This window comes from Vulpes lagopus, chromosome 1 (genome assembly GCF_018345385.1).
Source record: "Vulpes lagopus strain Blue_001 chromosome 1, ASM1834538v1, whole genome shotgun sequence".
Lineage (NCBI taxonomy): Eukaryota > Metazoa > Chordata > Mammalia > Carnivora > Canidae > Vulpes > Vulpes lagopus.
Window position 1 is genome coordinate 8,570,590 of NC_054824.1, and position 27,245 is coordinate 8,597,834.

The window sequence follows — 27,245 nt, forward strand, 5'->3', positions numbered from 1 at the left end:
ATAGCCTGGATTGCCATCGAAAGTTTTAAATCCCCTACTCCTTGTTTCCTTAAAAGTCAAATAAAACCAGCTATTTTTCTTTTGGCAATCATATTTCAGACAGGTGTTTTTTCCTTGCAGCAATCATGGATAGATTTAATCTATTTTTTAAAATAATTAATTTACTAAAGTCAGTTTTTGCAACTCTCTTTGATTCCATATCTCCTTTAAAATACAATTATTGGGACACCTGGGTGGCTCAGCATTTGAGCGTCTGCCTTCGGCTCAGGGTGTGATCCTGGAGTCCTGGGATGCATGGAGCCTCCTCCCTCTGCCTGTGTCGCAGGGTCTCTCTCTCTCTCTCTCTCTCATGAATAAATAAATAAAAATCTTTAAAAACAAGCAAACAAAAATAAATTCTGGGAGTACCTGGGTGGCTCAGTCAGTTAAGTGCCCCACTCTTGATCTCAGCTCAGGTTTTGGGGGCTTTTTGTTGTTGTTGTTGTTGTTGTTGTTTTAAGATTTTATTTATTTGAGAGAGAGAGAACACAAGCAGGTGGAGTAACAAAGGGAGAGGGAGAAACAGGCTCCCCGCTGAGCAGGGAGCTATACACGGGGCCCAATCCCAGGACCCCAAGATATGACCCAAGCCTAAGGCAGATGCTTAACCATCTGAGCCACCCAAGCGCCCCTCAACTCAGGTCTTGATCTCAGGGTCATGTCATGAGTTCAAGCCCTGCCTGCGTTGGGCTCCACATACAGTAGTTAGTATCTTGAACCAGAGTTGTATCTTACTATGAGCCCTCAAGTCTTTTTGCAAAACAGTTACCCTTTGGGCATTCATTCATCCCCAGTCATCAAGTTAGTTTTTTCCTCCTTAAGTCTCTGGGTATTTTATTTTGCATTTGTGCTCAGTGACTGTCATCTTGCTTTGATGATCTATTCCTCTAATTTCTTAATATTATTTTAAAATTAGATTCTTGTTCTCTGTGGTGTTAGCAATCCCACACACCTCAATAGCATCAACAGATTTGATGATCATAATCTCTGTCCCCCCTGTAGATCATGAATAATATTATTAAGTGCTATCAATAATAAGCCTCTTTATGACATCATAAAGTATGCCATTCTCTCAGTTGTTAACCCAAATACTATTGATAATATTCGACTTCAATTCTCTATGCAGTTGTAAATCTAATTTTTCTTTAAATCATGTAGTTCGAGCTTGTTGATCTTGGGTTTCTAATTTTATATGTAAATTGCCAAAGTAGTTCACAATAATAATTTTTAGTGGGACGATCTCATCCTTAAAATTACTGACATCTAAAAAAATTACATCTCTACCTAATATCTAACATTCATTAGGAAGCTAAGGCAGACGTAGATTGTTAGTGCAGACTAGTTCTTTGTTGTAAGCCTGGAGTCGTGTCTGGTTTTGCTCACCACTGTAGTCTGAGGGCCTAACACAGTGCCTGGCACATACTAGGTACCAAATAAATATTTGTTGAACTACTGTTGAATGAATGAATGAGTGAATAACCTGAGATAAACCAAATGTTCCGCCTAGATTCTGTTCTTCTAATTCATAAGGCATTTTTAGCTCTGCCTTTGTTCTTCTTTCCTCCCAAGTATATTTCTGATCAGATGGTTACATCCTCACTGCTTTGTACTCCCTGGGTTGAAACAAAGATTCAGTTGGGGTAACCTTTTGAATCTTAGTCTAGAAAGCTAACTAAAAATGCCCTCCAGGCTGGTTCTGTGGGTGAGTGCTCTGCACTGTGGGATAGCTGGATTCAATTATTGCTCCCAGTTTGTGGTATCAGGAGCCACCTGTGCACAGGAAGTGCCTATATGCCTTTATGTAGAGGATAGAGCCTTCTGTCCCCTAGAGGAGCCTGTTTAGTCCACTGAAGCTGTTTTAAGTAGATCTGAAAGAAATACCATTCTCTTCCCTTGTCATAAAAACAGGGGTGAGGTATGGGCTTTCCAAAATTATGTTTTTTTAAGAGAAAGAAAAGAGAGACACCACTGTGTAGACCCTGAATGTGGTTTTAGTAAGTTAGAAGTCTTTGTCCTTACCTAGATTGATATTTGCAAACTCAGGCACTAATCCGACAGCCTGGTTTTATTTAGAATTGACAGCTTTTGTGATTTCAACATGAGTGGTCTATCAGAAAGGCATAATCTGTTTAGGTGGCACATCTGAAGCCCTTCCCCCATGTTTCCTAAGCAGTGTTTGAAAACACTACTCAGCTTCCCCACACACCACATCAGGCACGGTACTGATTCTGGATGTGCTTAACTACCTTTCCTGAAATAGCCAGGTGCCTATGCCACCCCAACTTTCAAACAGAGTTACTGTGATGGCAGTAGAGATTCTAAGAACTGCAGCTTTGGTTAGTGATGTGGAAGATGCTCCTAGAGATTTTGGGTGAGTGGATTCTGTTCCTTTCCCCCAAGTCTTTGGCTTTCTGGCTTGATGAAAGATCTTATCTACTCAAAGATCATAGCAAAGGCAGAGTTGTACTTCTGAGGATGGATTCCTGCATAGTGCAATGGTGCCCCCTGTAGAGGTGTCCCTGTTCTAGATCTAAGAGAATTACACGAACCTTTTTCTTTGATTCATTCCTTAAAAGATTTTTGTGCACCTCTTTAAAAAAGGTTGTGGGCCTTTCTTCTACATGTTTTGATCTCTCTAAGATGCCTACCCTAGTAGACATGTTGCTCATTGTGCAATCTGCTCAAGACCCACAAAGCACTCTAATCAGATGGTTCTATCACATTCTTTGAATCCCTTCATTTTATGGAGAAGAGATCAAATAACCTAACAGTGTTCACACAGTTACTGTCTCACAGACTCGTTACTCTATCCAGGTTGGCGGACTCCACGGTATGTATTCCTTACCACCGTACTGCTTCTCATGGTGCTTTAGATGTACTACATGGCTGAATATGAGGTAAAGGAAGAGAGACTTCAAGGATCAAATACAACAAGGAATCATTTTGCAAAATAATTTGGAAAAAAATCACAAAGCAAATAGACTACTACTGCTTCCAACAATCAAAAGAAAGAAAGGAAGGAAGAAGAAGAAAACAGCATACTCTGGGGAACGGAGAGAATCTGATTTCCAGAGTTACCCATTAAAATAGTCAAATGCCCTCCCCCTCCAAAAAAGACACACTACCAATAAAGTAAGAGAGAATTCATATGCAGGCTCTGGTTTTACAAACATCCAGGAAATGGTATGCATCACTCTATAATCCAACATAGTTCTGGTCTCAGAAATAGTGATTGCCTGGTAAGTGACTGTCTTAGGATTTTTGTTTGCTGAACCAGTGCAGTAATTATTGGGATTTATTTTTTTTTAAACTGGCAAGTATTCTTCACTCTTCTAAGGAAGCTTTATGGATATAACCATTTAAAATGAGTTCTCATTACCATTCTCTTGAAGGAGGCAAGGATCTATGTTAACAAATGCACTTTCCATAACAAGGTAACATAGAGATCTACAGCTGAAAGAGATGTTAATCAAGCAGGTATGATTATATTTACGTAGCACAGAGAGTAACTTCTTCTGATTCCTGCATTTGCCCCTGGTCTGATGTAACCTGCCTGGCAGATATGTCGTTGTCATAACCCTCAGTAGATAGAATTTTTCTGTTGTTGGACATGTACTCTAGTGATGGAAGTCATAAATGTGTTTTTAAATTCATGTTGTATCAGGATACATGTTAGGATATTAGGAATCTAGGGTCATGTGGATAGCAGTGGTAGTGATAGTAGTTTTGAAGCAAGTGATCCCTAGGTATCAGCATCCAAATACTAAAGCAGATGAAAAATTGAGGCATGAGGAGGATTTAAGAAATGTGTAAGATATGAACTCATATAGTTTATGTATTCCTCAAATAATCCCCAGGACTCTTGGATTTCTCTCATCCCACAATATTCTTTTTAATTAAATAACCAGCATAGTATTCATCATGAGATTACAGAGTTTACTATTGATTAATTCCTCAAAAAGCTACAGGCAAAGACTGGCTCATTGCTGCAATCTACAACCTATGGTGTGTTTTGCTTTCTGAACCTAAATATGTAGAATTAAGTTCCTCTTTGGAATATAATACTAAAATTAAAAATTATTTTTGAATCAGAATATCAGTAAATCTGAGATTATTTATAAATAGTTAAATTTTCCTCAGAAGACGTGATTACTTTTTAATGCAATTTAACCCTCAATTTAATATAATTCCATATTATGAACCTCAAATGCCCAGCCTATCAAATGCCAATGAAAATTTATAAACTAAGAATTAAATTGAACATTTTGGGAGATGCCTGGGTGGCTCAGCAGTTGAGCATCTGCCTTTGGCCAGGTTGTGATCCCGGGGTCCTGGGATTGAGTCCCCTATCCCGCTTCTTCCTCTGCCTGTGTCTCTGCCTCTCTTTCTGTGTCTCTCATGAATAAATTTTCAAAAAACTTATCGTACATTTTGGTCCATCTGGGAGCCATGGGTTTGTTCAGTTGGTTAAGGGTCCAACTCTTGATTTTGGCTCAGGTCATGATCTCAGGGTCATGAGATCAAGACCCATGTCCGCCTCCTTGCTCAGTGGGGAGTCTTCTTGAGATTCTCTCTCTCCTCTCCCTCCCCTTCTACCATCCTCTTCCACCCCTGCTCATGCACTCACTCTCAAATAAAATAAATAAATCTTTTAAAAATAAATAAAGTGTACATTTTGGTCCACTTAATTACATTTTGAAATCAAGTATATCTGCTCCTATCCTGAGCTTTAAGTTTACCTGTCTGTCTTAAGGACAGACTTTGCCTGAATTCTCTGCCAAGGAGTCAACAATTTAGGTCAACTTTTAGTGTGCTAGTAAAATGTTTTTAACTACATGAAAATACCTCTATAATACATATATACACACATACATATATATATATGTATGTATATATGTGTGTGTACTAAACTATACATATGTACATATTCAGGTTATCTATATATATATGATAGGAATATATATATATGTATATTCAAACATGATAATTTGTATGAAATGAGTTATTTGGTTATGAAGCTATTTGTGGATAGTAGCCTACAGCGTGGACTCCTAAATTTACTTTGGTAAGAGGCTGGGCCTTGGTGTCAGTTCAGAAACAAATCTTACTGTCCCACCAAAGTACTCTCTCGGCTTGACCCTTCTTGGCTTCCAAGATTGGGTGCAACTGGGGTGTGCTCAGGGTGGTATGGCCAGACTGAAATCTCACTATCAGCCAGGCCATACACCATCAAGACTGAGCCTAATAGAAATGTGTGGAGAAAGCAAGAAACATGAGACCAAAAAAACAAAAACAAAAACAAAAACAAAAAAGAAACATGAGACCAAACCTGTCTTTATCATGTTTTTTTGTTTTTGTTTTTGTTTTTTTCCTTTTAGGAAGAATAGATCCAGTTTTAAATGGTCAGGGTGATTTGGAGATTCATTTTTTAAGCACAAGCATATTTCCAATTCACTAATAATACAGAGACTTAAAATATTTAAAACAACTTCATGAATCTATATAAAGTAGTCTATGAATGTTTGTAATTAAAGCCAGGTGCATTATGTAAATATTACATCTAAATTCTACAACAAACTCCATGCTCTCTTCCTCTTCAGGTCTTGCATTTGAATAGCATTTTTTTTTAAGATTTTATTTATTGAGGGATCCCTGGGTGGCGCAGCGGTTTGGCGCCTGCCTTTGGCCCAGGGCGCGATCCTGGAGACCCGGGATCGAATCCCACATCAGGCTCCCGGTGCATGGAGCCTGCTTCTCCCTCCGCCTGTGTCTCTGCCTCTCTCTCTCTCTCTGTGACTATCATAAAAAAAAAAAAAAAAAAAAAAAGAAAAAAAGAAAAAAAGATTTTATTTATTGGGATCCCTGGGTGGTTCAGTGGTTTGGCATCTGCCTTTTGGCCCAGGGCGTGATCCTGGAGTCCTGGGATCGAGTCCCACATTAGGCTCCCTGCATGGAGCCTGCTTCTCTCTCTGCCTGTGTCTCTGCCTCTCTCTCTATCTGTGTCTCTCATGAATAAATAAATAAAAGCTTTAAAAAAAAACAAGATTTTATTTATTAGAGAGCACAAGTAGGCAGAGTGGCAGGCCGAGGGAGAGATAGAGGCAGACTCCCCACTGAGCAGGGAGCCCAACTCTGGGCTGGAACCTAACATGGGGCTCAATCCCAGGACCCCAGGATCAGGACCTGAGCTAAAGGCAGATGCTTAATCAACTGAGCCATCCAGGCGCCCTGAATAGCATTTTATTGATGTCAAAGTAATTTGCCATACATCATCTTATTTGTTCTTCATGATAATTCACGTGGTATAAATATGATCTTTGCAATTTTACAGGTGAGGGTTTAGAGATGTCACCTTGCCCAGGATCACATGTCCAGGGCCAGAGTTTCTCTACTAACGTTTGCTTATTGCCTCTCTACAATTGTTTTTCATATTATTAGAAAACAGCAGAAATGGATTAACCAGTTTTAGGAGGAGAACACCTAATCCCATATTAGATTTATTTTTTTTTTTTTATTTTTTTCCATATTAGATTTAAAAAGGTTCCTGTGTGGCTTCATCTGGGAGTTTCTGCTCCAGGCCCTTGAAAGACTGCCATCTGTGGAAGGAGTAGCATTTGTCTCTCGTATAGCTCCCCTATTCTCTTACCTCTCACCTCCAGGGACTGCAAGTCCTGGGACTCAGCAAGGGAAAAGGAGAGTAGTGTAACAAATGTCATGTGTGTTATACATGCTCATACAGTTATAAAGGATGATCTTAATTCTGCAAAATAATAAATAGAACTTATTAAAAAGCATCTTAAAGCTCCATGCATATTACAGGAATTTCCCAGGCTATCTTAGAAAAGAAAAAAATAATGTTTTATAAGAGAACAGAAAAATGTTAACGTATGGGCTAAATTATATTTGTCAAATCAAAGTTCTTAATCCTTCATCCAATGACCTTTTTTTTTAAGATTAATTATTTATTTATTTGTTTGTTTATTTATTTGTTTAATTAATTTGTTGAAAGAGCACAGCCAGGGGAGGGGCAGAGGGGGAGGGAGAGAATCCCCAAGCAGACTCCCCACTGAGTGCAGAGCCCCACTTGGAGATCGATTCCCCAACCCCAAGATCATGACCCCAGCTGAAATCAAGTCGGCTGCTCAACTGACTAAGCCACCCAGGCACCCCATCCAATGATTTAAATGTAGCATGATGAACCCTAAGATTGCTTTTATTTGTGTGTGTGTGTGTGTGTGTGTGTTTTCTGTGAGAGGGTGTGTGTGCATTGGGGTCTGGGAAGGGCAGAGAGAGAGGGAGAGAGAATCCTGAGCAGTCTCCATGCCCAGCACAGAGCCCAATGCAAGGCTTAATCGCACAACTCTGAGATCATAACCTGAGCTGAAATCAAGAGGTGGACACTTAACCAACTCAGCCACCCAGGCGCCCCCTGAGATTCGTTTTATTTTATTTTATTTTTAAATATTTTATTTATTTATTCATGAGACACAGAGAGAAAGGCAGAGACACAGGCAGAGGGAGAAGCAGGCCCCATGCAGGCAGCCCGATGTGGGACTCAATCCCAGGTTTCCAGGATCACACCCTAAACCGAAGGCAGGTACTCAACCGGTGAGCCACCCAGGCGACCCTGGTTTTAAAGAATAGTAAGAATAACATGAGGTAATGATGTCCTGTGATTGTGTGAAACCCCCAAGTACCATGACTGTAGTCAGAGTCTTTGGTTGAGATTTTTGGTAAAAATAAGTTTTCATGGGATCCCTGGGTGGCGCAGCAGTTTGGTGCCTGCCTTTGGCCTGGGGCACGATCCTGGAGACCCGGGATCAAATCTTGCATCGGGCTCCCGGTGCATGGAGCCTGCTTCTCCCTCTGCCTGTGTCTCTGCCTCTCTCTCTCTCTCTCTCTGTGACTATCATGAATAAATAAATTAATTAATTAAAAAATAAAAATTAAAAAAAATAAGTTTTCATTATTAAGGATTTAAGTAAAAATATGTTAGTTTCTTTTTGTGGCTCAATAGTGGATGTGATGATTATCTGAGCCTTATTCAGGGCCTGTTTTTTTTTTAAAAAAAAGAAAGTATGACCTGAAGAATATACTTAATCAATTAAAATATTTATGGCCTTTTTCTTAGCAGAAATGTGGAAATTTTCCACTTCCAATTCTAATTGACATTTGTTCTGCAGCCATATGGCATTTTTAGTTATGGTTTTTTAAAAATGTATATATTGTAATAGAAGTGCAGGATTAATATAATGATGGCTTCAAAATTTTGTCATCTCTATAAATATGGTTTTTTCCAAAGTTATTTGACTTAACGTATTTTTAAAAGTCTGTTATGTATAGTGAAAAAATTTGCCCTTGTGCACAGGCTTAGAAAGGACATTATTGACATAGATAGGTGTTCTCTTCCCAAATGAAATTGAAATGCTTCCCAATTCATGTAAGAGTGAAATAAATGGCATTATACCATGCTGGTTAAGAGCAAGAACTATTTGTTTATTTTTTTAAAGATCTTATTTATTTATTCATGAGAGACACAGAGGCAGAGACACAGGCAGAGGGAGAAGCAGGCTCCTGCAGGGAGCCTGATGTGGGACCCGATCCCAGAATTCCAGGATCACGCCCTGGGCCGAAGGCAGGCGCTAAACCGCTAAGACACCCAAGCACCCTAAGCAAGAACTATTTGATTCTTGACTCCAGCATTTATCTTCTACGTTACCTTGAGGTACTTTTCTTGTATAAGTTTCTTCGTCTGTAAAATAAGAATAATGTTAGCACCTACCTCATAGGGCTGTTATAAGGATTGAAGATATATGTATCTGGGCACACGTAAGTACTATAAGATTGTCTTTGTTGTTATTGCTAATATTGTTATTATGGCCATTTTCACATTGGGACGCACACTGGTTCTTGTGCTTTTGCACAAGAATTCATGTGATTGAGAAAGTAACTAAAAATTCTATTTCCATCTCCTTTCCTTCTGGTGAAATAAGATACTTAGTTAAATCAGTAGCTTTTCCAGACACCTGGGTGGCTCAGTGGTTGAGCGTCTGCCTTGGGCTCAGGTCATGATCCCAGGTTCCTGGGATTGAGTCCCACATGGCTCCCTGCAGGTAGCTTGCTTCTCCCTCTGCCTGTGTCTCTGCATCTCACTCTGTGTCTCTCCTGAATAAATAAATAAATCTTTTTTTAAAAAATAAATCAGTAGATTTTCTTTCTTTCTTTTCTTTTCTTTTTTTTTTTTTTTAAGATTGTATTAATTTGTTTGACACAGAGAGAGCACACAAGCAGGCAGAGGGTCAGGTAGAAGGAGAGGGTGAAGCAGGCCCTCTGCTGAGCCAGGAGCCCTACATGGGGCTCGATCCCAGGACCCTGAGATCATGACCTGAGCCGAAGGCTCACCAACTCAACTACCCGGGCACCCCAGTAGACTTACTTTCTGTAAACTCTTGGAAATAATTCCTTGTTCTAAGTAAAAAGGAATGCTTTTATGTTGCTTGCAATTTGTTTGTTTATCATAATATGGTTATCATGTTAGAGAAAGGTTTTAATTATAGCTTTTCCTTTTGTACCAAGTCTTGCCACTCAGAAGTTGGGAAGACCTTTCAATTGAAGCACTAACAGCTAGAATCTTGGAGTTGAATGGGACTTTGGAGGCTGCCCTGTTCCACCTCCCACATCTGCTAAGAATTTTATTCATACTTTCTCTGATGTGGTCATCCAGTGGCTGAGGACTTCCAAAAATAGGGGGTTCAGAGCTTGCCAAAAATAATTATTCTGTTGTTAGACAACTCTAGTTATTTGAAAACTCTCTCTCTTATTTGTAATTGAAATCTGCTTCCCAGAACTTTCACCTTTTGCTCTTTGTTCTGTCTCCTGAAGCAGATAGAACAGGACTGCTCCGGGGCATCTGGGTGGCCCAGTCAGTTAAGCATCTGCCTTTGGCTCAGATTATGATCCCAGGGTCCTGGGATGGAGCCCCTCATCGGGCTCCCTGCTCAGTGAGGATTCTGCTTCTCCCTCTCCCTCTGCTTGCCACTCCCCCTGCTTGTGTGCTCTCTCTCTATCAAATAAATAAATTAAATCTTAAAAAAAAAAAAAAAAGAAATGGAAGACTGCTCTGTCTTCCATTTAATCGCTTTAGATATTTGAAGATGGCTTTCGTCTCCTCCTTTACTTCTTTCCTCCCGGTTAAACATTCTTAGATGACATGTTTCCAAATACTTCTTCATCCTAATACTAAATCCAGTCTATTCTGAATGCCCCTCTTGACACATGACCATGGCACCCAGGACTGAACATAGTTTTCTAAACATGAACTGACCATCAAACAGTATAGTGTGACCATTTTCCGGCCTCTGTTTTGGACATGTACAGCTGTTGATGCTGTCAGAGTTTGTGTTTGGGCTTTTTTTTTTTTTTCTTTTTTAATCTGTATCACAGTCTTGGCTTATATAAAGAATGTGGTTATCAAAGATTCTCAACACTTATTTATGAATCACTGCCAAATTTAGGCTTACACTTTTACAATTAATTTTTGAAACCTAAATGTACAACTATACAATTATCCTGTGTTATATTTCATCTCACTAGTATCAGTCTTTCTTCAACATGTCAAAACCATTAAGATTTTTTTTTAAGGATTTTATTTATTTATTCATGAGGGACACAGAGAGAGAGGCAGAGACATAGGCAGAGGGAGAAGCAGGCTCCCTATAGGGACCCGATGCGGGAAGCGATCCCGGGACCCCGAGATCATGACCTGAGCCAAAGGCAGATGCTCAACCACTGAGCCACCCAAGCATCCCAAAACCACTAAAATTTTGATGCTATCCATGTGTTAGCTTTCTCTCTTGGCTCTATGACATCAGAAAATTAAAATTTAGTATGTATTTCTTCTCCATCTTCATTCAGGTAATCCATAGAACTGTGATAAAGGAAAGAAATCAGGTTAGGGTGTTTGTTTTGTTTTTCTTTTTTTATTGAAGTTTAGTGACACACAATGTTACATTATTTTAGGTGTACAGCATAGTGATTTGACAAATCTCTGTGTTGTGATACGCTCACCACAAGTGTAGCCACCGTCTCTCAGCATACAACACCATTATGATACCCTATTCCCATAGGGAATATTGACCGTATTCCCTATGTTGTACCTTTTATATCCTGGACCTACTCTATTAAACATTCCATAACTGGAAACCTGTATCTCCCACTCCCCTTCACCCATTTTGCCTGTCCCCCAGTCTTCTTCCCCTAAGGCAACCATCAGTTTGTTCTCTGAATTTATGGGTGTGTTCCTGATGTCTGTTTGCTTATTTCATTTTTTTTAGATTAAGTGAAATCACATGGTGTTTGTCTTTCTCTGCTGACTTACTTCACTTTAGCATAATGCCCTCTAGGTCCATCTGTGTTGTCCCAAATGGCAAGATCTCATTCGTTTTTATGGCTGAGGAATATTTGTGTGTGAATGTATGTATGTGTGTGTGTGCATATATGTACCACATCTTCTTTATCCATGCATCTATCAGTGGACACTTGGGTTGCTTTTGTACCTTGGCCATTGTAAATAATGCTACAATAAATACAGGGGTGCGTATATCTTCAAATTAGTGTTTTCAAAAGATACCCAGTAGTAGAATTATTGGATCATATGGTATTTCTATTACTAATTTTTTGAGGAACACTCCTGCTGTTTTCCACAGTGGTTGCACCAATTAACATTTCCACCAACAGTGTGTGAGGGCTCCTTTTTCTCTATATCCTCGCCAACACTTGTTATTTCCTGTCTTTTTGATAGTAGCCATTCTTGGTGGTGTAAGGTGATGTCTCATTGTGGTTTCGATTTGCATCCCCTGATGATGAGTGATGTTCAAGATCTTTTCATGTCTGTTGGCCATCTGGATGCCTTGTTTAGAAAATGTCTATTCAGGTCCTCTGCCCAATTTTAATCAGATTATTTGGTGTTGAGTTGTATAAGTTCTTTATATATTTTGATATTAACTCCTTATTGGATGTATTATTTACTAATATCTTCTCCCATTCAGTAGGCTGCCTTTTTGTTTTTGTTGATGGCTTTCTTCACTGTGCAAAAGCTTTTTATTTTGGCATAACCCCAGTAGTTTAGTTTTGCTTTTGTTTCCCTTGTTTGAGGAGACATATCTAGAAAAATGTTACTAAGGCCACTGTGAAAGAAATTACTGCCTATGCGTTCTTCTAGGAGTTTTACAGTTTTATGTCTCACATTTAGGTCTTAAACCCATTTTGAGTTTATTTTTATTTATGGTAGAAGAAAGTGATCCAGTTTCATTCTTTTGCATATAGCTCTCCATTTTTTTCAGCACTATTTACTGAAAAGACGAAACCAAATATTGAGTCCTAGAGATTGCTTTTCTGCTCAAAATAAATCCACTACCAAACATTTTCTAGGAGTAGTTGTTTTATATATTTGAACTCATATTATCATACTCCAATCCAGAGCTCCATTTCTCTGTCTTATCCACAAAGGACTAAGATTCTAAAAACCCAAATATACTCTATCTTTAGAGTATCTTAGAGTATCTTTAAGATATCTTTAGAGAAAAAAAAAAAGATATCTTTAGAGTATCTTTATCTCTTTGTCTTGTTTCTGAGGCTAACAGTGAGTGGCCATATCACAAGAAGAAATGAGAATATTTTGTAATGATTCGCTCATTGTGACCCAGGGCTGCAATCACCACTGCCTTTTGTCTAGAGCTCACAGACCCAATCTGGTTGATAACTTTATTTGTAATTATGCCATCACTGTCCATAAATTCACTGGTCTTTGTTCCAGATGCACCTCTGTCCTCACCTTTTCACTTGTCCTGTGTTTGAAGACACTCGGTAGTTGAATCTCTCATCTTTGAGATTTCCTACATCTTTCAGCAGTTGGGAAGAACATTTATGTGCACCATAAGCATAAAGAAGACAGAAGTGAGTGGATGTCTCTGTGAAGACCTAGACTGGAAACTAGGTCTCCAGAGCAAGGAGAAAGAGAGAGAAGGGAAGTGTCGACAGGAGCATCAGACAAAATGAGTGAGAGAGCTGCCGGCAGGGAAGAGGCTCAGTGGGGTGCTACACAGCAATTTGTCCTAGAGGATGATACTGTATTTGGAATGGGAGTGGTGGTGGTCTTGAAACGCAAACAATACCAGAAGCCAGCACTAAGGCAGCTTGGTAGTTGCCTTATGGCCTCCCTGACAACCTGTAACGGGCTGCTCGAATGCATGCTTCATCCATAGAGGCCCCTCTTCATGGAATTTATTTTTCTCTTTACAATTTTTTAACCCATTCTTTAGTTGTTCTGTTTCCTTTGTCTTCTCTTAATGATACATTGTCTTTTGCAACTCTTTGAACACACTTGCTCTTATTTGACATACAGCCTTTATATCTGGATGCCTCATTTTTTGTCATCACCTCCTTCCCCTGTGCACCCTCATCAGTCTTTAGCAGATTCTGACAAGGTTGTTGCTGAACATTTTTCTGTGAGGACTGGCACTTTGAAAACATATGTGACAACTATCCTGGTGATAGTACAGACTTATGGTTGGAATCCCACACAATTTTTACAGCTTCGTACCTCTCCTTTGTCAGCTCTTTCAAATCAAGGGTAGCATCCTCTCTCCACAGTGGAGCTTTGTGCAGAGCAGGTGCTCAGCTGGGGCTCAGCAATGGAGGAGACGATATGCTTCTCCTTTTACACCTGGGCCTTTTTGAATCTGAGCCCCAAGAGAGCTTATTCTGTAACCATTTGTTTTGGTCTCTTTCATAATTAATCATGACCACTGTTGAAATTTAGTTTCTCAGAGGCGCTCATCACCCTTGAACTATTTCTATTTATGATCTCTTGGAATCATGGCAGTCTTTTCATTAATTTTTAAATGTGCTTTCCCAGTTTATGGTCTGTGCCTGCTGGTCCTTTCTTTCACTGATGCTAATACTAGGTTGGCATTACTTTTTGTGCGCGTGTGTGCACCAAATTTCTATCACTTTTACACCCAATTATGTTGACATACTGAAGCAGAAAGTGCTTCTTCTGTCTTCTGATGCCTAAGATTATCAGTCAGGCACCCCAAGAATTTATCAAGTGTTAGAACGTGAGTTTTAGTAAAACTCGTTCTACGTTACTGCCAGCTTCATAATCCCTGTTAGGGAAGCATGATCCACTTCTACCGTATGGTCTCTTTCCATAAAAGCATGGCTTCCATTTGTTTCCTTTTATCCTTATCCAGATGTTTTCAACAATTAAAAAAAAACTTTAGCTTATTGCTTTTATACTCTCTTTCTGTTATACAGTTTCTACAGAACAAGGTCTACCCTCTTTTCCAGATGAGTTTCAGCATCCCCATTCTCTATAGCACTCTATCTGTTTGGGAAAAGAAAGCTTGGGGTTATCTCCAATTCTGTTCAGCACTGTAGAGGGGAAGAGCTCTGGATGTGTGGAAATGAAACCCAGGCTATTTCTCAAGTTTGCTGTTGGCTCTTATCACTTAGCCGATCTCATCCCAATATCTTCTCCTACAAAATGAGGTGAGAAGATAAGATCGGGATGGGGTTTCTTCTAGGTCTTAAAGTCTTTTCTTTTTTTTTTTTTTTTAAGATTTTATTTATTTATTCATGAGAGAGAGAGAGGCAGAAACACAGGCAGAGGGAGAAGCAGGCTCCATGCAGGGAGCCCGATGTGGGACTTGATCCCGGGACTCCAGGGTCATGCTCTGGGCTGAAGGCAGGCACCAAACCGCTGAGCCACCAGGGATTCCCCCTTAAAGTCTTTTCTTTAGTTTCATTAGAGAGAAGTGGCTGCCACTTCTGCTAAAGCTGCTTAGATGTCATGGCATGGGCTCATCTTTAATATTTCAGAGAATTTTTTAACCAAATAGTTTTCACAGGCATATAATGATTTCTCAAAGGGTTTCTTTTTTTTTTTTTTTTCTCAAAGGGTTTCATAAAAACAACATTTATCACTGAAAAGGTGTTTAATAACACCTTTTAATAAATGTTAAATAATAATGCACTTAACTTTAAGTACTTTGCATCTTTTTATCTCTGTGTTAATATCTTTAATTGGATCCTCTAGCAAGGGATTTGGACTTAATTTATTGCAGGTGATGCTGCACTTATACAATTATTCAGTTGACTTAATTAGAGATTTAATTATTTTAGTGCCCTAAAGTGCTATATCAGAGAAGTAAAATACAGACTGGTAATTCACCTTTTTGTATTTTTTTGTCATTTATCCTGCGGCTAAAATGTTTTTCAAGCCATAAAGGCCAGAGGGCATACCATACTAGCCATATCCTAATATGGAAAGTTCTGTCTATGCATTAGTTTGGGCTTTGCTCAGTCAAAATGTAGGTGAAGGTAGAAGCAGAAAGAATTTTTCTAATTGCGGTGTTATCTCTGGCAATATTAAAACGAAGTTTGTAGGGCAGCCCGGGTGGTGCAGCGGTTTAGTGCGCCTTCAGTCCAGAGCCTGATCCTGGAGACCCTGGATCAAGTCCCATGTCAGGCTCCCGGCATGGAGCCTGCTTCTTCCTCTGCTTGTGTCTCTGCCTCTCTCTCTCTCTCTCTCTCTCTCTTTCTTTCTGTGTCTCTCATGAATAAATAAATAAAATCTTTAAATAATAAAAATAAAAAAATAAAACAAAGGTTGTAGGTCCAGTCCCTCAGTATTCCTTTCAACCCCCTTCAGTTCTACAACCCTAGGGCACCCCCGTAACAAGTGGCCCTGGGAAGCAGCAACTGTGTTAGTCTCTGTATCTCCCACCCCTGCTATACACCTAGGCCATATACATGCCCAATACTGGTGGCTGAATTGAATTTGATCATTGCCAAGACTGCCAGTTGGAAGTGTGGTCAAAATAGTATAAATGCAACCCAACTATTTTGATTTTTTTTTTTTTAAGATTGATTGATGGATGGATGGATTGATTTGGCAGCGAAAGAGAAAGCACAAACGGGGAGTGGCAGGCAAAGGGAGAAGGAGAAGCAAACTTCCTGCTGGCCTGAGACACCCCCGCCCCTCCTGTTCAACCACAGGACCCTGGGATCATGACCTAAGCTGAAGGCAGACACTTAACTGACTGAGCCACCCTGGCACCCCTCAACCCATAGTAACTCAAAATATGTACCCCAGAAAGTTAGGTACTCCCAAATCTGGCTAATCATTGGAATGACCTAAAAAGCAAAGTTCCCCAGGTGAATCTTATGGCCAGCCAAGTTTAGAAATTCCAACTTAATATGTCTTTTATCACATTTATTTAGAAAAGATGAGATTGTTTGGTCAGGATAAACCCATTGCCTAATATATTATATTGTAATTATATATTAATTACATATTAATATATTATATATATTATATTATATAATATAATTATATAATATATTATATATTATATTGTAAATATATTATATTATATAATATATTATATTGTAATTATTATTATATTTTATATTATATTGTAAAAATATATTATATAGTAAAAATGAGTCTTATTTATGGCCTATGAATAATATCTAAAGGATTTCTTTTGAGCCAATAGTTTAGGTTTTGTTGGTCAAAATTTATGTAGCTGTCTGTGAGGAATAGTACCTTCTGTGAAGAATTAAATTACTGATGAATCATGAAATGGCCATTTTCCTCATGGAAGCTATGCAAAGCACAATTCTGTAGAGAGAAGATTTAAGTATTAACTGGAAGTACAATAGTGTTTGGTGAGAGAAATGAACTTTTTTAAGGGCTTGAGTAATATTCAGTGATATCCTCCTAGATGCTCTTTTGCCCTGATCTGAACTACCTTTCATTATAAGAATTAAGTATCTTACAGGTCACCATCAAATATTCAGTTGGGCCTTTGGGACACCTGCGTGACTCAGTGGTGGGGTCTGCCTTTGGCTCAGGTTGGGATCCCAGGGTCCTGGGATCAAGTCCCACATCAGGCTCCCTACAGGGAGCCTGCTTCTCCCTCTGCCTATGTCTCTGCCTTTCCCTCTGGGTCTCTCATGAATAAATAAAAATTCTTAAAAAAAAAAAAAAAAATTCAGTTGGGCCTACTGAATTAAATTTATGAAGTAACAAACTAAATGAAGCAATCAGAGAAATAGAGAAAATGGACTCCTGGGTGGCTCAGTCTGTTACACATCTGCCTTTGGCTCTTGTCATGATCCCAGGGTCCTGGGGTTGAGCCCCAAGTCATGCGCCCTGCTCAGTGAGGAGCCTACTTCTCCTTCTCCCTCTGCTGCTCCCCCTGCTTGGGTGAGACCTCTCTCTCTTTAATAAATAAACTCTTTAAAAAAGAGAGAGACAGAAATGCAGAATGTAAAACATTGCACAGCACAGTCTGGTCCTTTTGAAATGGCAATATCATGGGGGAGAAAATATTAAAGTGTCATAACAAATGAATGTGATGTGTGAACCAGGATTCATCGTGATTTGGGAAAAAAATAAAAGACTAAAAAAAAGACATTTTAGAGCCAACTGGGGAAATTTGCACATGGGTATTACAGAATGATAGAGAATTATGATTAACTTCCCTAGTTATGAAAATAATATTCTGGCTATGTAGGAGAATGTTCTTAGGAGCTGCATGTCAAAACGAGGGTGAAGCATCCTGCAGCCCAACATGTGTCCAAGACAAGTCCTACCAGCTCAGAGCCTATTGTCAAATATTTCAGAATTTTGTGATTCCACAACCCTTGGTAGCTTGAAATCATCCATGATGGGAGTTTTTGTACCACAAAAATCTGCAAGTGCTACTAACAAAGTCTTTTTCCTCCCCTAGAAAGGTAATTTACCATCATACCACTGCCCACAGCTTATTTTCAAATGGTTGAGAAAACAGGTACATGCAGGTAGATAAAACAAAAAAGCAAAACATTGACAATTGTTGACTTTTGGTAGAAGATTATGTGGTCACTCGTTGTGCTAGTCGAGGAGTCAGCAGACTTTCTGTAAAAACTAAAGTGTAATTTAAGCTCCGCAGCCCAGTACAGCCTCTGTGGCAGCTACTCACCTCTGCAGCTCTGCCACTAGAACACAAAAGCAGCCATAGACAATATTGAACAGAATGGGCACGGATACTTCCAACAAAACTTGATTTATAAAAACAGGGGGTGCAAGTTGGCCCTGGGACCATAGTTTGCCTGTACTAGTCTTTGAATTTTTCTGTACTTTTAAAATATTTGATAATCAAACATTTTTTTATTCAAATTTCTTTTTTTTTTTTAAGATTTAATTCATTTATTCATGAGAGACATAGAGAGAGGGGCAGAGACACAAGCAGAGGGAGAAGCAGGCTCCCTATGGGGAGCCCAATGCACAACTCAATCCCAGGACCCTGGGACCACGTCCTGAGCCAAAGGCAGACACTCAACTACTGAGCCACCCAGGCACCCCTTAATTCAAATTTCTTAGCGTAGTTTTCAGAGCCCTCTTGGATCCCCTAATACCTACTCCTTTAAGGTTTGTCACACCAATCTCTTTATTCCTTGGACACTGTATTCTGGTCTCCTCTGTGCCTTTGCTCAGGCTGTTCTCTTTCAATATAATTCCCTTGCTACCCTCAACCCCATGACCACTTATCAGCATTCTCATGACATGCCTCAGATCTCACCTACTTTATAAGATCTTCTTGAATCTCTTCTAATTAAAGTTGATCTCTCATTTCTTTGTCCATAGCCGTACGTTTGTCCCTTGGTTTTGCTGCTTTTTACAGTATACCCTTAATTAGTTCCTGATCCATGAAGCAGAGAAGGATCATCGTACTCCTTTCACATAATAGGTGTCAGTTAATATTTGCAAATTGAAATCCATCATGCACTTATTATACACATGCCTATAGGTCCCAACCTAAAAGTCTAGAATACAGAATGTTGGCTTGTCTAACTTAGATGTGGGGTAATTAAAGATAATGACAGCAGGGGCACCTGGGTGACTCAGTCAGTCAGGCATCTGCCTTCAGCTCAGGTCATGATCCCAAGGCCCTGGGATCGAGCCCTACATTGAGATCCCTGCTCAGTGGGTAATCTACTTCTCCCTCTCTCTCTGCCTGCTGCTCCCCCAGCTTGTGCTCTCTCTCACTCTCTGTCTCAAATAAGTAAAGTCTTTTAAAAAAAGATAATGCAAATAGCATATTCTTCCTCCCTCCCTCCCTCCCTCCCCCCTTTTCTTTCTTTCTTTCTTTCTTTCTTTCTTTCTTTCTTTCTTTCTTTCTCCAATTCCAACTACCTTTGAGGTTGTTATGCATCAAGCTAAAATAGACTTCATCTTCTGAATGGATCAGCTTTCTAAGGGCCTGAGGAGGAAGAAGAATTAAGTCATTCTGAATATTTGTAGTGTTTTAGACACTGTCAGGCACTCTGTGCTGTCTTGGGTAGCTCCCCCCCCCTCCCCTCCCGCCGCCAACAGTCCTACAAGGGACTGATATTATCCTAAGCAGTTAAATGGTTTCTCTAAGATTATAAAGCTAGAATGGGAGTTTGAATCTGGCTGCCTCTGATATGCAGCACTATTTTGGTGCCTTCATGCATTCAGTGATTGGCACGAGTCCAGGGAATCCTAGGCTGAAATAGTCCTGACGTTCATACGCAGTGTGGCAATACCAGTGGGGTGGCGAGATTCTGGGAGAGTACAGTAATTAAGTACTGCTGGACTGGGCGTTAGAAACCCTGGCTTCTGACCACAACTGTGCCACCCTCCACCTGTGATCTTGAGTGAGCTGTTGAACTACTCTGGTCCTCTGTTTTCTCATCTGTATAATTAGAGGAATAAAGCAGGTTGTTTCTTTTATTCCTTTAAGTTACATGCAGGATGCGGTACTAAAAGTCTAATGAAGAGATAGATACAGGAATGGAGAGTCAAAGTACGACACTGTAGAATGATGCTATACTCCAGATACGCACAGGGGACTCGAGGAGCCCCAAGGAAGAGGGGCTCTCATCCCAGCCGAGGGTATTCTGCTCAAGTGGAATTTGGGAAGTTTGAAGGAAGTGGGGAATATGGGAACCACCTTAGGGCAGATGATTGCTGCAAGCAGTTTCCCTAAATAATGATGAAAGGGGGAACAGGGGTAAAAACAGGCTGGGTTCTTACCAGCTAGATCAGGAAAGGACTTCCAGGCCTACCTCGTGAAAGAGCTTGGACTCTTTTTTTTTTTCTTGAAGGCTATTGGAAGTTAGTGAAGGGTTTTAAGCAAGATCACATTTGCATTTTCTAAAGTTCTCCTTGGCAGCATGACAGATGGAGTCCAGGGCAAAGAACTGGTGGTGGGAAGACTCTTTAGGAGGTGGCTGCAGAAAACAACCCAGGCAAGGGATGACGAGAGCCTGAACTAATGTAGTGGCAGTGACAATGAAGAGCAGAGGATGAATTTGAGAGCTCTAAAAGAGATAGAGCAGCAAGGACTTGCAGTCAACATGGATAGAGACCACGTCACAATCTCCGTGGCCTCAGACAACAAAGATGTGTGTACCTCATCTCCCATGCAGGTTGGAGAGGGACTGGGGCACTCGGTGTGGTCACTCAGGAAGATATGGCCGGTCTGTAGGCCAGGGGGAAAGCTCTGGAGGGACTCACTGCATGGTTTAATTCTGGCTGCAGCCCAGAAGTGACTTGCATCATAAGCAGCTCACGGACTAAAACTCATCCTTCCACCCCACCCAGCCTCTGGGGGCCAGAAAGTTCAGTCCAGGATGAGCGCACTTGGTACAGCCATGGTGCGTGACTGGAAATGAGGCATGAAGGAGGAACCCCTGGGTTTCTGATTTAGGGAGTTAGGCAGAGGTGTTCACTGAGAAAGAGAAGATGGATCTGGAGGAAGGGGAAGCGGACTGACCAAATCATTATAAATCTTTTTCGCCTCCAACGTGTAACTCTTTGGTGGGTCCTTCCCGGTGGTCAACAAGAGGGATGAGAAATAAACTCCAGTTGGCAAGAGTTTACTTTATTCTCTACAAAGGTGGGTTTCAGTTCATTCTTCCCAAACAGAACCTTTTAGTTTTAAAAATGGAGCGTGCAGATCTAAACTAGGTGTCTTTCTTGAATTTTCATAGGGCCCTACCCTGTCAGCATACAGCATTAAAAAAAAAAAAAAAAAAAGTTGCTAAGTAGGATGTTAATGAAGCCCTCCTCACAGAAGACTATTAGGCTGCTGAATTCAAATGCCAGAGATGGAAATGCCCTCTGCCTTCATTACCGCCATCCCCCAGCAGGGCACATTTCAAGATATCGAGGGGTGGGAGTCGGGGAGGAGGTGTAATTAGGCTGATTGGAGCCTATTGTGTGCTGCTCTGGAGCGCAGACACCTAGCAGCCTTAGGGAATGTTCGTGCCTCAAAATCACTGGGGAATGGTGTCCTCTTTACCTCAAAAGGGCGTAGCAGGAACAACGAGTCTCCACTGTCTCCCCCCTTCTTTGTCTTCCACCTCCCCTCCCCAATTTAATTGTGGGACCTTAAAAACTGACTTTTATTGTGCATTTGTTTCTTAACAGTTGCGAGAAACAATCAAAGCTGGCAAAGGTGTGACTTCAGCTATTGACCTGTGTCGTTACCATGGAAACAAGGCACTGGAGGCCCTGGAGAGCTTTCCTCCCTCGGAGGCCAGATCTGCTTTAGAAAACATTGTGTTTGCTGTGACCAGATTTTCGTGACACCAAATTAAAAAGACACTATTGTTCGTTAGCGGCAAAAACTGGGGAACGAGGTGATTGAGAGAGAGAGCGAGCGAGAGAGAGCGAGCTTTCATACTGAAATATCGGAATGTGTTAATGACTTTAAAAACCTAATACATTTTTTTTCCTTCCTCTTATCGCATCGCTAAAAGAATACTGCCTTCTTTTTGGAACTGCTACAAACAAAATTAGAAGAAAAAAAAAGGTCAAGCAGTTTTCACTTGTCACGCCAGAAGCACACTTGAGGCTGCAGTAGCAGAAATAATTAATGAGATTCGCTCCTGTGACCTCAGCAAATGGACAGGAAATAAGTCCTTATTGATTGGACCGAGCCAGGGATGGCGCCAGGGCGGTGGCCTGTGGTTTTCCTTCTAGAGAGGACAGAGCATGCTGGAAGCTGCAGGTGTCAAGAGGAACACATCAGTGCCAGCCAGGGAGGACTGTCAAATCAAAAACTAGTGACCAATTTGTCATAATGGAGGGTAGTGTTGATGATTACGGGAAAAAATTGTGCTTTGTTTTGCAAGTATGTCTCTGTATTTATAGGTACAGTATGAATATACTTTGCGCTTCATCGTTTTTTGTAAGATTTTTTTTTTTTAGGAAAAAATGCTGAAAAATAATGCCAAATATTTGAAGTAGGAGATTAAAATGTTATCAAATGTTAACTTGGTTGTAATAGGAATGGCTTTTCTTTCTAGAAGACAAATGTTTTTCAAACACATTTCAAATAACCAAACTTTTTTTTTTTTTTTTAAGCCAAACAAGATGCTTCTTTTCAAGTCCAATGCATTCATTTGTCATACTTTGGTGTAGAGAATACCTTTAACTTTTACGAGTGTCACGTGCAAAACTGTTGTTCTGGGGAATAAACTGGTGATTTTTTTTTTTAATTCAGAATGTCAAATTTTGATCTTGAACCACAGACATCCAATTACAGAAAGAATATAAGCAATCTCACAGGCCTGCAATCAGACACTGTCTCTCTGTGGTTCATAGGAGATGATTTTTGTGGTTTGCATGCATGCAATATGAGAACACCGTTGACAAGAAGGCTGAGTTTACATAAATGATCTAGATTGGGACTCAGCTACCTTTCTTCCTTATGTGGTGTAATTACAGCCCTATCTGGAGACAGTGAACACAGCAAACAGATTTTATTACCCCCTTCACTCAAACACTAAGTGAAGTTATTTTAGTTAAATTCCTTCCCCCCAAAGTTACGAAACCATTTCATCAGGACCCTGCATGTGGCATTCAATGAAGAGAAAACGTGAGCTTCAGAGGTTTAAGGTATTGTATTATGAAATATTTTTAATATACTTTAAATATTATGATTGTACAGTTTATGCCACGACAATTTGAAGGCCTGTAGATTTAGCTTAAGAGAACACTTTTCTGTTTGAAATGGTCTTTTCTCACAGACATTGGCTTAATTAGTAACTTTGGTTAGATGCTTGAGATCAGACTGGGTTTTAATCATTAACTTCCGCAAAGGAGGAGACGTGCCTTGTGTTCTCTAGCTGTGCAGGAACTCACCCGCGCGGTAGGTTTTATGAAGCAGATGGAGGAGCACTATAAGGCAGGGTCCTAGGCTGCTTCGAATTCTGGTTTAGCAGCTGGTTTGCTGTGTGACCTGGAGCAAGTCACTCCCCTCAGAGCCTCCATCTCCTCATCTGTTAAATAAATGAGAGAATGTCTGAAGTCCCTTCCAGCTTTGTCTTCTTTTCTAAAAGTCTGCCATTTCTGACTCTGGACCACAAAGATGCCGTGTTGAGTTTCAGGGAGGAGGAGAGTTGGGACCTGGAGAGAGGCTAAGGAGGAAGGCCTAAAACCTCAGGGCAGATTTCCTCCTGCACGGCCTCGCAGTCTAGGCCTAGGTGTTCCTAGCTCTCTTTTGTGCGGCCTGTAATCCTGGACTCCTCTGTGTCAGCACCTGCTTTTCTGCTTTCTCGAGGACCTTTCCTAGCCTGGCTCAGGTGTCTCACCCTCAGTGTTGAGTGACGACCCTGCCTCCGTCTTTCCGGCTTCCCTGCTCAGCAGAGCTCCCACTTCCCAGCCTGTTGGCAGGCTTTAGTTAGACCTAACAAGTTGGCCAGTTCACTCTCCAGTTTTATTTTATTTTATTTTTTAAGATTTTATTTATTTATTCATGAGGGACACGGCGGGGGGGGGGGGGGGGAGGCGGGCAGAGAGAGAGGCACAGACACAGACACAGGCAGAGGGAGAAGCAGGCTCCATGCAGGGAGCCCGACATGGGACCTGATCCTGGGTCTCCAGGATCACACCCTGGGCTGAAGGCGGCACTAAACCGCTGAGCCACCCGGGCTGCCCCACTCTCCAGTTTTAAATAGTGAGAGCCTTTCTTCATGCCCCTCATATTTGTTTGTTAACTCTTATGTCCTTATAATTTCAGATAATTTAGGGAGAAATTTGGGGCACCGAGGCATGCCTCATCACACCTCGTGGCCTACCACTGGCTGTAGCCAGGGACATCACTGCTGACTAGGTAAGACCCTGGTCTCAGAATGCTCCCTCCACCCCCTCTCCCACCCCCCAGTTTCTTGCCAGAGCAAAGCATTCACTAGCCATCGCGCTGCTCCCTTCTGCCTGATGACCCCAGCTTGCAAGTTAGCCCCTCCAGACCTCATCACTTCAGGCTCCTGAAACTACCCACACTCTCCTCCCTGTCAGTCTTGTCTTCGTTAAGTGTGTAAAGGCTGCAATATTGCATGCCAAGTGCATACTGTCTTGTCCCAGACCCACAGCCATGCTCTGGAAGGTAAGCCCTGGCCTTTATTATTATTTTTTTTTAAGATTTTATTTATTTATTCATGAGAGACACAGAGAGAGAGAGAGAGAGAGAGAGAGAAGCAGAGACACAGGCAGCAGGAGAAGCAGGCTCCATGGCAGGGAGCCCGACGTGGGACTCGATTCCAGGACCCCAGGATCAGGCCCTGGGCTGAAGATGGTGCTAAACCGCTGAGCCACCCGGGCTCAGCCCTGGCCTTTAGAGATGCAGAAGCAGGCCCAGGAGACCATCTCTGACCACCTGGCCTGCCCTCACTCCCCATCTCCCCACCACAGAATCTCTCCAGGTAGCCCCCCCTTCTCTCTTCCTCTGCTTCTCTTTCCTCCTTTCAAAGATCTGGAGCCCGTAGCCTTCTGTCTCCTTTGTCCATGCCCATGCCCAGATCTTCTGCGTCTGCTCTGCTGGCTGTATGTGTTCCATCCTCCCAGTCCCTACAATGGAATTCCTCCCTTCAAGTTGTCTATCTTTTCTACCTCCACTTTTTTTTCTTCTCAACTTCACCAGCACCTCTTCTCTCAGTCTACTGACTCTTTAACCCTTGCAAACCCATTCACTTACCAGGTCTCCCTGACCTAGACCAGCGCCAGTGCCTTAGACAGACACTCCAGGAATGCTCGTGGAACAGATCTATCGGGTCTCTGGCCACACAACCCTGAGATGGCCTTCCAACGGATGGTGGCCTTTCTGTGAAGTTCAAGAGCTCCATCCCTGCATGCAGACTCCCCCACAGCCTGCCTCCTTCAGGAGCATCAGTGGTCACTCCCCCTCAGCCCCTACCCACCTCTCTGCAGGCCCTCCCCCTCTGCTCCCACTGTTGTCCTTCACACCTGACACATCTCTTAGTTGTACCCTTGGAGCCATTCTTTTCTAAACATTTCCATTCTAGGGGCACCTGGGTGGCTCAGTAGTTGAACATCTACTTTTGGCTCAGGTTGTGATCCTGGGATTGAGTTCCCCATCAGACTCCCCACGGGGAGCCTGCTTCTCCCTCAGCCTATGTCTCTGCCTCTGTGTGTCTTTCATGAGTAAATGAATAATAAATAAATAAATAAATAAATAAATAAATAAATAAATAAATAAAATCTTTAAAAAATAAACTAAAAAATATTTCCATTCTGTTTCCCCAGAAACTTAAAAGCAGTGCCCCCACTAAGTTTTCTTTTCTTTTTTTTTTTTTTTTTTAAGATTTTATTTATTTATTCATGAGAGACAAAGAGAGAGAGGCAGAAACATAGGTGGAGGAAGAAGCAGGCTCCACGGAGGAAGCCTGATGTGGGACTCGATCTCAGAACTCCTGGATCAGGACCTGAGCTGGACACACATGCTTAACTGCTGAGCCACCCAGGGGTCCCCCCACTAAATTTTCTTTTCTTAAATTCCCCAACTTAGAAAACCTGTTTCCTGGCGTAAAAAGAAAAAAAAAAAAACAGTATCAATAAGGTATCCATGAGATAGCGAGCTGTTTGCCATTCACAATTACTTTGAAAGAAGATACAGTTTATGACTATCATTAAACTTTTTTGTAAGTTTTGCTTGATAACACTAAATCCTCATCATGTTTTCTGGCTCACACAATGTGGTTATCTAGGCACACCTAAAAATAAACGATCAGTGTCATTGTTTGCCTAGTCCAGGTCTCATTCTCTAATGTTTGAGACTTTTTTTTACCCATGACAGTATTATTGCTCTGACCCAGGATGTGGGTGACACCAACAAGTTGGGGTAAAAGACATATACATTAGTACAAAATGTTCTCAAAAGAGACTGTCTTTAGGCCCCGTATCCACAACACATTGCACTCCAGTGACCAGAAAGTAGTTGGAATAATCCGTGATGATCTTTTTTCAGAGCCTGACCATGTGCTGTGACATGGCCCTCTTTGGGCAAGCAAGTTTGGGGAAATTATGTGTAATCAACAAAATCGCAGCTAAAGGATATTTCCCCCTTTTTTTTTTTTTTTTAAGACTAGCTAATCAGCAAGTTCATCATTGATAAAGAGAACCTTGCTTTATAGAAAACCATTGTCAAGCTCCTTCGTAGAGTTCTTAGCTTCAGGAAGATCCTTTCCAGCCACTTCATTTTGTCTTCCCACTTTGAAATCCTATAGTTAAGATCACCTTTCTGACCAATAGAAGCTGCAGGATTTGTCTTTATAATCTGTACTGACTGCCTCTCTAGGTAGAGAAGACCTGCCACACCTTTGTTAAAGCACAAAAGGGCAGAAATGAATTGGACTGGTTCTTCCATTCATTTTACTGGGAGGACATAATTGTCATCCCATTATAATTAATAGTTTCCATTATTGTTAATCACGGTTTAGTAATTATAAAGCTATTTGCACTTTCTTTAAAAAGCATAAATCAATCTAACAAAATAACCATTTGCCTCCTTCTCTTCCCTACCTTCAGTCCTGAACTCAAGTGTGAACTGTTTTATTCTTTCAGAATGGGTTTTGCCTCTCCATTAAGGAGATAGCATACTTCTAAAGGACTGAAAAACAAGTGTCATTTGGGGAGAGTCCCCAGAGGGGCCAGAACTGCTGGTGGGATCCTGGTCTTTCCCTAGCTCACCCCACCTGCCCTTGGGCTCTGAAGTACTAAGTTTTCAGCTTCCCTGGTGGAGGAATGTTCATATTTCTTTCTTTTCTGTAGAAAGAAAAAATTTCTCAGGCTTTTGTCCTTTTTTTTTTTTTTTTTTTTTTTAGAC

The 27,245-nt window shown here is 41.0% G+C and overlaps 1 protein-coding gene across 3 annotated transcripts in view; it reads left to right on the top strand.

Annotated features, from left to right (window-relative positions):
• The window catches only part of PDSS2 (decaprenyl diphosphate synthase subunit 2), a 251,828-nt gene extending 229,433 nt beyond the window's left edge, over positions 1 to 22,395 (top strand). For 2 of the 3 annotated variants that reach the window (XM_041743959.1, XM_041743948.1), the window contains one exon: positions 21,548 to 22,395. In XM_041743959.1, coding sequence (XP_041599893.1) covers positions 21,548 to 21,706 — 159 coding nt within the window. In that variant the 3' untranslated portion in view covers positions 21,707 to 22,395. The remainder of the gene's footprint in view (positions 1 to 21,547) is intronic. The other variant, XR_005986063.1, reaches the window with a different exon arrangement.
• The last annotated feature ends 4,850 nt before the right edge of the window (positions 22,396 to 27,245 follow it).